Here is a 12,382-nt window from a genome sequence, read left to right on the forward strand (position 1 = left end):
GGTGTAAAAGCAGTTGTTCTTGTTGATTTATTACTTGTTTTCCTTTATTTGGTTTCATCGGACTTAGATTGTGTCCAACTTACTCTACATTTTATGTTTGCTTCTTGTTGCTATTTTTTATAGTGTTTCACTGCGAGTATTGTTTTGTCTTCCTTACTATGCTTAGATTTATATTAATATTGTTTCCCTATTAGTTCACCTTCATACTTGTTCAGGTTGTTTAGTCCAGTAAGTGTGTTGACTCTCCCTCGTCACTACTCCACCGAGGTTAGTTTGATACTTATAGGGTACTGTTGTGGTGTAATCATGCTACGCTTTCTGCACATTTTTGTGCATATCCAAGTATTTAGGAATTGGCTGATCAATAGCTAGCAGTTCAGGTTTTGCTGTGGAGACTCAAGGTAAACCGGTCGCGCGTTCGTAGGCCACGGAGTCACCTTCTAATATTGTACCTGTACTGTTTTCTGTTCCAAAATAAATGTATTTAGGGATTTTTCTAGCAAACTCAGTAGATCTTATGACTTGTACTACCGGTTTTGGGATTGTTGGCTTGTATGGAAATTTCCATATCAAAATTCATAGTTGTTGTTATTAATTTAGTAAGTGTTAGGCTTAACTGGTCTTAGAGACTAGGTGCCGCCATGACATCCTATGGAGGAAAATTGGGGTCGTGACATGTTGGTATCAGTGAGCATGATCGGAATGTGTTTTGAAGGTACGAAGTAGATTTAGGCTTGAATTGGCGAAATCGGAATTTTGGCATTTTCCGGTTGATAGGTGAGATTTTGATATAGGGGTCGGAATGGAATTTCAAGTCATTTGGAATGTTGTAGCAGTTTCATTGTGTCATTTGGGATGTGTGTGCAAAATTTCAAGTCATTTGGACGTGTTTTGATAGACTTTTTGATCAAAAGCATAATTCAGAAGATTTTGGAACCTTAGGCTTGATTCCGATGTGTTTTGGTTGATTCGATGTTGTTTGAGGTGTTTTCAAGATTGGTATAAGTTTGGAGAGTGGCATAGGTCTTGTTGGTGCTTTTGGTTGATGTCCCGGGGGCTTCGGGGTGATTTCGGATGGTTGGCGGAAGATTTGAGTTGGGTTTTGGCAGCTGAATTTTTTTCCCATTGCTGTCATAACCGCACTTGTGGCTAGGGGACCGCAGGTGCGGTCTCACAGAAGCGAAACTGGAGTCGTAGATGTGGCCAAGGAGAGTATCAGTGATACGCTCAAATTACACTTTAATTAAATAGCGTAAGGCGGTCGGTGTCAAATATAATAACCCAACAAGGTTGGGGTCGAATCCCACAAGGAATAGGCATGAAAAGGTTACTCGAGTAGTGTATTACTTGACTTAAGTCGTAATTCTATTCGGTTAATTGTAACAAGAGTATGATATAATTGTGATTTGAAGAAATAACTAATTGTAATGCTGAGAATGTAAATAGTTTGATTAAGGAAACCAAGGTTGTGTCCCTATCAATGAAGTGTAATGCTATCGGTGTTAATATGATATATTTCTAATGGTAGGTTATTTAGATATACAAATGATTTCTAAATGACTACCCAATATTTTCCAATATTTGGGTAGTATTTCCTCTTTATGATTTTTCCAAATGTAAAAGAGTTGCAAGTAAGAACAATCAATATATGCCAAATAAAACCCACTTATTCCTAAGCAGTTTTATTAAACAAGGTTTAAAGCCTTGAGTCTTTGATATTTACTTCTACCAAATTCTAACTCACTTTCCCAAGTAAAGAAAGAATTTAATGGCACTTGTTAAAGTTTGAAACCACCAACAATAAATGAAGAATGAGAAATAAATATACATCAACCAATCATTATACATATATTCAATCTTAAACACCCATTAACATAAAACTCATTTAGGGTCCACAACCTTAGTATTTAAAGTTAGCTACACATGTTAAAATACAAAAGGATGAGAATATTTTATGCCATAAAGCTTACAAACTGCAAGATTCTTCCTTGAAAAGCTTCCAAAAGAGATGAATATTAAAGACTTGGATTGTAGCTCCAAAAACCAGACAAGATGCCCCCACAAAATCCCAATAAATCTATTTATAGTGGGTCAAAATTCGGGATCAAAATCGGACAAAAATACCCTTTTAGGTCAATTATGCGACCGCATATCTGTCGCATAACAGACATGCGGTCCGCATTCCCGTCATGGCCATCGCATCTTCAAACCCTAGTTTCCAGGCCTTCATCGCATTCACATTCTGCGGTCCACATTGTAGATATGTGATCGCATTTCTTATCACATTTTTCACCTTCAGCAACTTTTACAACAAGTTTGCGGTCCATTATGCGGCTTGCAAGCCTGATATGCGATCGCATACTGGACCGCATTTCTTGCACTGGACTTTGGCCAACAAACTATTGGGGTTTGCGATTCCTTTGAGCATTATGCGGTCTGCATGTTTGATTTGTAGTCCGCATTTCCACATTTGCGATGCATTTTGCTCTTTTCTTGTCCTTTTGTGGCTTTTTGATTTCATTTCCATGATCTTAAGTCCTTAAACCTCTTACACTGCAAAAACACTAAAATTACATAAGTATAAAAGATTATTGCATTTAAAACAAGCTAAAATCTAAGCATTTGTATTAAATGTGCAGAAATTCTCCGGCACATCAACACCCCCAACTTAAACTCTTCCTTGTCCTCAAGCAACTAAAACGACACTATCCTATTCTAGACTCCATCTAAACGATATGAAACAATAGTGACCGTGGACGGTGTTAGTTGTCAGTACTACAAGCATGCACTTTCGTTTGTTTACCCTTCCTGAACTATCACTATTTACAAAGAAACTAATCAACTTGGGAAACTTTGAGCCTCGACCAATTTGACAAGATGTTACCTCAGCTGAGTGCACTTGCATTTGACTCAGAAACTCAACTTCTGTCCAACCTCAAAATTCATGTTCTCTCACTAGAAAGAAAGTCCCAAACTCACAATACTTACAATGACAACAAAAAGGGACGAATTCAAAAATACACTCACTCTCAAAAAGAGTTTCAAGTGTTACAACATACCATACCATAGGCTTGCCCTTATTTTAATTCATCGCTTTATTCTAAGAACGTTCAGTTGGAGATCCCATAAGGACTTTTTAACCTTGTAATGTAGATTTAGGGAAGGGTCGGATAAGTATTTGGGTACAAGTGACTACACCTTCCTTGAACACTACTCACATTTTTCTTTCTTGTTGCTTTTTCCTTCTTCTCAAACCACATAGCCCTCATTAGCTTCTACTTCCCAACATTGAGCTACCTTAACTACCTCTCTAATTCTCTTCAAGACTCCATGTGTATATATACATACAACACCCTTTTTGTTTATTCTTTTCTCTTAAATTTGTTTTATTATTTCTTTTTAATTTTGCTTTTGGAGCTTGAGTAGTTTCACACCTTGAGGTATAATTTCCTGCACTCACTGCACAACCTTGCCAATTTCCGGCTTGACACCACACCCCCAACTTAGGCTTTTAGCCTCATTCTCAATGTTCAAGGAGGGACGGGTTCAAAAGAGGAAATTATTTTACAAAAAGGGAAAGGTTTGTAATGAGGTAGTCAAAGAAAAGGTTAAAGGCTCAAGTGGGGTGACTAGTGATACTATCTGTACAATGGGTAGCTTGAAAGGCTATATGGTTTTCCAAAATCACAAAGACGGCCTAAGGTCATTTCTCCAACCAAATGTAATTATTATAAGCATTGAAAAACCAACCGGTTAAGTTGTATATGGTAGAAGTAAACACAAAAAATATTTACACAAAGACTCACACACATGGCACACGAGCTGTTTGGCTCAACATAGTTTTTAGCCCTCGAGTCAAAACTTGGAAACTCAACGCTTTCATCATATTTACAAGTATAACTCTAGGTAGACATAGAGTCAAAGAGCGAGCCTCAAGTTCACATAGTTGATCTCCTTTTTTTTATATCTTAATGGAAGGGTATAGGCTATATACATGAACACATGCTTGAAACTAGACAATTACACCAAATCGGTCAAAAAATTTCATTCTACTACTCTGGTTCTATTATTACACCCTTGGAAAAGAACCCGGTGAAGAATAACCAAGGAGGATTCATTGCTTATTACTAAAGATGAACATACAACTATCTACTTGTTTTTGTTTTTTTTTATGTAAAAAGATAACTTATGTACTAAAACCACAAAACAAAAATATATACAGAATCACAAAACACCAATATATATATAGAAGTTTACTTATATAACACAAAAACATGTACAATAGTTGGATTCATAAAAATTTATACAAGGCTATCCCACCCCCAACTAAAAAGCATGTATTGTCCCCAATGCATAAGAATGTAAAATAGAGCTTAGGGGCTCCCTGAGGCGCACTAAGCACTATAGGAGTCAGAAGTCGACTGAAAGATGGTGGGGTCACCCTCTGATGCTGAAGCTGGGACCGATGAGATCTTGGCCTGAGGAGTGACCTCCACTGATGGAGGAGGGATCTCTGGTTGGCCCAACACTGGAGCTGGGGCCTGTAAGCTGCTATCCTCGCCCGCTGATGGCTGAGTGGTCGATGGATCTGCTGGGGCGACCATGTCTGCTAACGAATGCTCTATCACCTTCTGAATGGCTGATTGTTCTTTATCTTTAACTGTAGGGGCAGCAATCTTCTTACCCTTCTCCTGATGGCCATCATCCTCCTTGGACCATGAATCCTCCTTAATCTCTCCCTTGTTTGCCTCCCTACCTTCGGACTATGTAGAGTGTCCGGAGTCCTCCTCAGAAGGAATGTCAATACGTGTAGGGGGAGCTGGAGGCTGGGAAGCCCGGGCAGTCGAAGGTGCAGTGTCTGTCATCAGTGTAGAGAAGTCAAGATCCAATCCAGGTACTGCTGTGTCTGCTCCCTGCTCACCTTCCTTGGGCAGGAAGGATGATAGATCGAACTCCAGAGTTTGCATTTTGTGGAGTTCAGTCTTCATAGTGGCAACATCCTCCTGGAGCTTTGGCAAGTCACTAACCTCACCCCGCTCTATCTTCTCAACTCGCACCTCAAGCTGCATCAAGCGATCCTCATAAGATATTTGTTGTTGTTGGAGTGTCGTCACTGAGGACTGGATAGGGTTCAATGCCTGCTTGATGAGGGAGGGGAGGTTCTTCATAAGCTGGTCTACCTTAGCATTGACAAGTTGAGCTAAGAGACCAAGCCTCGAAACCGCTGGTAGTGTAGCAGAAGGCTGAGCAATGGTGGACTGAGAGGTGGGCTGTAAAGTGGAAGTGGATGCAACTGGAGCCTGAGGAAACACAGGAGTCTGGGAATCTTAGGGCTCTACAACAACAGGAACCTGAGTCTGAACCTCTAGGGGAGCAACATCTGCTGCATCATTAATGCGCATGATATCAATATCCTTCAGCTCCTTCCCTGTCTTGTCAGTGTGTGTCATGGTAGGGACTTTCACAGGCTTACAGAGGGTTGTGATCAAGCAGGGGAATGAAAGTGAAGTGGTTGTCTATTTTTCCTGGATCCCTATCTCTCGGAAGATAAAATCACCCACATCAATCTTGATTCTTGCCATAATGCATGCAATGAGAAGAGCTTTCTCAATGCTTATGTCAGTCTCATTTCTGGACGGTATCAATCGAGAGGTGACAAAGCTAAGCCAAAATCTACCCTCTCGTGTGAGATCCTCCTTGAATATTTTGTGCGAAGGATTGATCCAAGCAGGGGTCCCCTTGGCTAAAAGAGAAGCTATCCAACTATGCTCATTATCTCGGTTTGCCCATTTGGCGGCATACTCAGCTGTGCTCGGGCTCTAGTCAGGGAAGTAAAACTCATTGATGGTCTCACTGCTACAGAACACTTGCTTCCCCCGAACCAATATAGTGTCACAAAAAACCATGTTGCGCTTGTGGTGAGCAATCCCGGAGGCTCCATACGAGGCATAAAACTCACGAACAAGTGTTTTATTATAGTCATCAGGTAGCTTAGTGAAGCACTCCCATTTTCTTGCTTTGATGTTCTCCCATATGTGGGGGTACTGCTCTTGTAACCCATTCAGACTCAGTTGCTTTTCGGCCAAGATTTTACGTTTTGTTAGCCCTTCTCTATATAGCTCCCTGGACCATTCGACCCCAAACCTGAGCTGGAAGTTATCTCCTCTTTTCCTTCTTGCCTCAACTTGTAGGTCAACTGAGGGCAAGGTTTCCTCCTCATCAGACTGGGAGGGAAGTGTAACAATAGGGTCCAGTCGTGAACGTTTTGCTTGTGGAGCTTGACGATTGGTGGGGGACCTTTTCTGGGCAGAGGTTGTATGTTTCTTGGGAGCCATATCTGCACAGAAATGAATTGTGAGAAACATGGTAGGCAATAATAGAAAAAGTACCAAATATTGCAAGTATGCGACAAGTTATGCGGTCGCATAACCACTATGCGGACCGCAAACCTGTCACGAACTCTCTGCCTGGTGAAATGATCTAGGTATGCGATGGATTATGCGATTGCATATCCATTATGTGGTTCGCATAACCATCGAAAACTTAAATGCTCAGAAAACATAATCACACAATACGATCGCAAAGTCCACTGCAAAGTAGGATATGCGATCCCAAACTAGCCGCAAACAGCATGTTACAAAACCAGGGAAACTGTCTCAGTATGCGGTGACTTTGCGGTCTGCATATCAATTATGTGATCGCAAAGTCGCTGCATTGTGTCATCTTTTTCAACCACCTAGAGTTCATTTTTGCGGAAACAATGCAGACCGCAAATCGTCTATACGGTCCGCAGCAGTCATCATTCCCAACGTTTGAACTTAACCCTCAACAATAGTGGACCTAGTTTCACTACCCATCACCCCAAACATACTACCTATCCAAGAACCCCCTCACATTATGAACAGATACCCAACTACAAAAAGGAAAAAGAAAATAGGAAACAAATACAAGAGAAACAAAAACAAAATTGAAACTAAAATTTACGAGGATGAAATCGGGACAGGAAAAACATACTAGTGATGGATTAATTATGACTTCACAGGTGTTGTCTTACGCTATTGATTCACTATCCGGTTTGCCTTCTCTTATTTTCCCTTCTTTTTTTTGTTTTATATTCTTTCTGATAAAAAAGATTCTTTTGTTTTGAAAGTGTTTGAAATGCTGAAGAGATACGAGGGACTTACCTGGGAGATTTGCGATGGGTAAGTCACCGCATAACACATACGTGACCGCATAAGTGTTATGTGGTGGATTCACTTTTGAGTTGCTTGAGATCCAAAATGCGGTGCACTATCGCATAATGGAAATGCGGTCCACAAAGTGCACCTCCTTATCGCATTCTTACCACCAATTTTTGCCAAACATACTGTCTGGGTTTACGACCACAATTCGGTCTGCATAGTTAAAATGCGACCGCATATGTGTAGCAAACTTACCATGGTGACTTTTCTTCCCTTTCACAGGCAATCTTACCCAGTGTTATGATCTTTTGACTCCTCTGCACTCTAACACACACTTTAAATTGCTCAATTAAATCTATCTAACAAATATTAAAATTTTAAAGGACAAAAAGGGTGTTACCACACATGGGTTGCCTCCCATGAAGTGCTTGATTTAACGTCGCAGCACGACAAAGTTGGCATTTCTTTGGATTCACTCATTGGTCGGGCACGAACCATCTTTAAGGGCCAACTGCTCCACCAAGTGTTTTTCTCCATCTGTGCCCAAGTAGTGCTTGACTCGCTGGTCATTTACTTTAAAGGTTCGGAGCCCATCCTCCAATTCTAGTTCCACAGCTCCAAAAAGAGAGACATTGACTACCTTGAACGGACTGGACCATTTCGATTTGAGCTTGCCCGGAAACAATTTGAGCCTTGAGTTGAAGAGCAAAACCAAGTCACCCGACTTGAACTCCCTTTCAAGATCTTTTTGTTGTGGACGAACTTCATCCTTTCTTTGTACACAGCTGCACTTTCATATGCATGGAAACGGAATTCCTCCATTTCATTGAGTTTTGTTAACCTCAAATTTGCAGCTTCAGCCAATCCAGGTTCAACCTTTTTAAAACCCACATGGCTTTGTGCTCCAGTTCTATGGGTAGATGAAAAGACTTGCCAAAGACTAACCTATAAGGAGAAGTGTCAATAGGAGTTTTGTACGTCGTGCGGTATGCTCACAATGCGTGATCTAGCTTCCTTGACCAATCGGTCCTGTTTGCATTAAGGTCTTTGCTAGAATGCTCTTTATCTCCTGGTTGGAAACTTCAACTTGGCCACTTGATTGGGGATGATAAGGTATGGCCACCTTATGTTTGATGCCATATTTCTCTAGTAGCCCCATGAAAGCCTTGTTACAGAAATGAGACCCACCATCACTAAGAATGGTTCTAGGAGTGCCAAACCGAGTGAATATGTTTTTCTTTAATAATGTGGTCACACTCCTTGCCTCATTGTTTGGTAAGGCAATTGCTTCAATCCATTTCGACACATAGTCCACAGCTACCAAGATATATTTCATCCCACAAGATCTTACAAAGGAACCTATAAAATCAATTCCCCACACGTCGAAGATTTCTATCTCCATCACAAAGTGCATTGGCATTTCATGCCTCTTGGAGATGATCCTTGCCTTTGGCATTGGTCATAAGCCTTGACCATTTGGTTGGCATCATGATAAATCGATGGCCAATAATAATCGCATTCAAGCACCTTAAACGTCGTTCGTTTTCCCCCATGGTGAACCCCAACCGGTGAGTCATGGCATGCCTTTAGAATTGGCATAATCTCTTCTTCTAGAACACACCTTCTGATGATGTTGTCAGCACAAACACGGAACAAGAATGGTTCTTCCCAATAGTATTGCCGACAGTCTCTCAAAAACTTCTTCTTTTGATAGGATTCCAATCCATCCGGAATAAGGTCACTAACCAAGTAGTTGGCAATATCGGCATACCAAGGAGCAAAAGTGCTAGATAGTGCCAATATGTGTTCATCCGGGAATGCGTCATTGATTTCAAGATCTCCCTTTGGCCTCCCTGCCTCTTCAAGCCTTGATAAATGATCTGCTACTTGATTTTGTGTTCCCTTACGATCCTTGACCTCGAAGTCAAATTCTTGCAACAACAAGACCCACCGAATCAACCTAGGCTTTGCATCCTTCTTTACCATGAGATAGCGAAGAGCAGCATGGTCTGTGTACACTACTTCATTGGATCCCAACAAATAAGCCCAGAATTTTTCAAAGGCATAGACAATGGCAAGAAGTTCTTGCTCAGTCACCGTGTAATTCATTTGCGTTCCATTGAGTGTCTTGCTTGCAAAATAGACTGGGTGAAGAACCTTGTTGTGACGTTGGCCAAGCATTACTCCAATAGCTACACCACTGGCATCACACATGAGCTCGAAAGGAAGAGGCCAGTTGGGTGTGACAATAATAGGTGACGTGGTGAGCTTTTGCTTCAATTCCTCAAAGGCTTTGAGTCATTTCTAGTCAAACACAAATTTTGCATCTTTCTCAAGGAGTTTTCACATAGGATTTGCAATCTTGGAAAAATCCTTGATGAAACGCCTATAAAATCCGGCATGCCCCCAGAAATTTCGGACACCTTTAACTGAAGTAGGTGGAGGAAGCTTAGAAATGATCTTGATTTTCGCCCGGTCAACCTCTATGCCATGTTTTGAAATTTTATGCCCCAATACAATGCCTTCATCCACCATGAAATGGAATTCCTCCCAGTTGAGCACAAGATTGGTCTCCTCACATCTCTTAAGCACTTGTCTAAGATTGTTGAGACAATGCTCAAAAGAGTCACCTACCACCGAAAAGTCATCCATGAAAAGCTCTAGAAAATCCTCCACCATGTCGAAGAAGATGGACATCATGCATCTTTGAAAAGTAATCGGAGTGTTGCACAAACCAAACGGCATCCAGCTAAAGGCAAAAGTTCCATAAGGGTAAGTGAATGTTGTCTTCTCTTGATCCTCCAATGCTATGTTGATTTGGTTGTAACCTGAATATCCAAGAAGAAAGCAATAGAATGACCTTCCCGCTAGATTATCAAGCATTTGATCAATAAAAGGCATAGGGAAATGGTCTTTGCATGTGGCACTGTTGAGCTTCCAATAATCCATGCACACCCTCCATCCAGTCACCGTTCTTGTTGGGATGAGCTCATTTTTATCGTTTTCAATTACGGCCATGCCTCCTTTTTTCGGCACACATTGCGTCGGGCTCACCTAAGAACTATCGGCAATGGGGTAGACTACCCCGGCATCCAACCACTTGATGATTTCTTTCTTTACCACCTCTTGTATGGACAGGTTCAACCGTCATTGAAGTTCCACACTTGGTTTCGTCTCACTCTCCAATTGGATCTTGTGTTCGTAAATTCTGGCGGGAATCCTTCGGATGTCCGCAATTGTCCATCCAATAGCTTGTCTATGCTCCTTAAATACTTCTAACAATTGTTCTACCTGCACATCATTCAACAAAGAAGAAACAATTACCGGTAAAGTATCATTTGAGCCAAGAAATTTATACCTCAAGTGTGGTGGAAGTGGTTTGAGCTCTAGTTGCAGTGGCTCAATAATAGAAGGCTTGGCGGGAGGAGTTGCTCTATTCTCCAAGTCGAGAAAGAGCTTCGCCGGAGCATAAGTGTAGGACCCAAGCCCCTCCAATACATTGACTGATTCCATATATCCTTCCATATCTTCACCATCAAAGTTCACCAAAATAGCCGCCAACGCCTCACCAAGGCATTGTTCTTCCATCTTCATTTCAAATGCATCTTCCACTTCATTAACAACATCAATCACTGAGATGCTTTCATATTCATGTGGTAGTTTCATACCTTTCTTGCTTGGAATGTGACCTCTTCATCATTCACACGGAACTTGATCTCATTCCGTTCCCGAATCCATTAGTGCTCTTCCTGTGGCTAGGAATGGTCTCCCCAAAATGATAGGGATCTCTTTGTCAACCGCACAATCAAGGATTACGAAATCGGCAGGTAAATAAAACATTCCCACTTTAACAAGCACGTCATCAACAATTCCTACCAATCTCTTTATGGAACGATCAGCCATTTGCAATCTCATACTTGTGGGCCTTGGCATGCCTAACCCTGCTTGCTTGTAAATGGAAAGAGGCATTAAGTTGATGCTAACCCCATTATCACAAAGGGCTCTTGCAAAATCATGTTCCCTAATAGTACAAGGAATGGTGAAAGCTCCCGGGTCTTCTTTCTTTTGAACGGTGGATGTTGCAATGATGGAACTAACCCGGTGGGTCACATTCACCACTTCATTCTTGGTGGTTCTCTTCTTGGTAATCAAGTCTTTCAAATATTTAGCAAAACCCAGCATCTCTTGAAATTCAACTTTTCGAGTTTTCTATCATCAACATTCCTAGCAAATCTTTTAGGGAATGGAGGAGGAGGTCTAGGAATAGGTGGTAGAGTTTTTGGTGTCTCTTTTACCTTTTCCTTTACCTCTTCCCGGTTTTCTTCTTGCACTTTCAATTCTTCCGGAACCTTTTCAACTTCAACAACACTTGGCTCTTCAACCTCAACCTCTTGTTCGGACTCTTCAACTTCAACCACTTGTTCACTCCCTCCTTGTAGTACCTTCCCACTCCGGGTAGTAATTGCCATGACATTAGAAGTTGGACCACCCCCACTACCCTTTGGGTTCGCAATTATGTCACTTGTAAGTGTCCCTTTTTGCTTCGGATTTTCCTCCCTAGAGAGGTCTCTCATTTGCATTTCTAATTTTTGAATGGATGTGGTATGAGAGCCAACAAGCTCGGTCATATTCCTCATAGAAGTGTCGGACTTCTCTTGATTTTGCAATACCCGTTCAAGCATGCTTTCCAACTTGGAATCACTTGAGGAACCTTGATTTGAATATTGACCCTTTGGAGGAACTTACGGGTTTGAGCTCCGATTTGAGAAGTTGTTGTTGTTATTCCAATTTCCTTGATTTGAGCCACCTTGATCATTTCGCCACTATTGGTTGCCTTGCCCTTGCGGATGAGGCCTCCATTGATTTTGTTGTCCCTGACCTTGGTATTGTTGCCTTTGATAACCTCCTTGAGAGTTGTTGACATAGTTTGCCTCCTCAAAGTCTTCATTTGATATAGGTTGCACATCCTCCACCACATTTACCTTCTTCGTTTGGCTTTCGGTGAACATCTTTGTCAACACATTGACATTTGTGGCAAGCCCTGCAATCACTTGATCTCTCTCTTGATTTTCCTTGATCATGGTGGTCAAGGAAGGAGAACCATATGCAATTCCACCTGTGGTGTCTTCTGAGTGCCATGATTGATTATGTTTTGCCATTTTGTCAAGTATTTGTGTGACTCTTGCGAATGATTTGTCCAT

At 41.4% G+C, this 12,382-nt stretch overlaps 1 protein-coding gene across 1 annotated transcript; it reads right to left on the minus strand.

Moving 5' to 3' along the window:
* Positions 1-10,898: 10,898 nt before the first annotated feature.
* Positions 10,899-11,863, minus strand: LOC138878237 (uncharacterized). Its single transcript, XM_070157903.1, has 2 exons — positions 11,477-11,863; positions 10,899-11,390 (listed from the first exon to the last, which is right to left on the minus strand). The coding sequence occupies exons 1-2, from the start codon at positions 11,861-11,863 to the stop codon at positions 10,899-10,901; spliced, it is 879 nt and encodes a 292-aa protein (XP_070014004.1).
* Positions 11,864-12,382: the final 519 nt, after the last annotated feature.

Source organism: Nicotiana sylvestris, chromosome 9 (assembly GCF_000393655.2).
Source record: "Nicotiana sylvestris chromosome 9, ASM39365v2, whole genome shotgun sequence".
Taxonomy (NCBI): domain Eukaryota; kingdom Viridiplantae; phylum Streptophyta; class Magnoliopsida; order Solanales; family Solanaceae; genus Nicotiana; species Nicotiana sylvestris.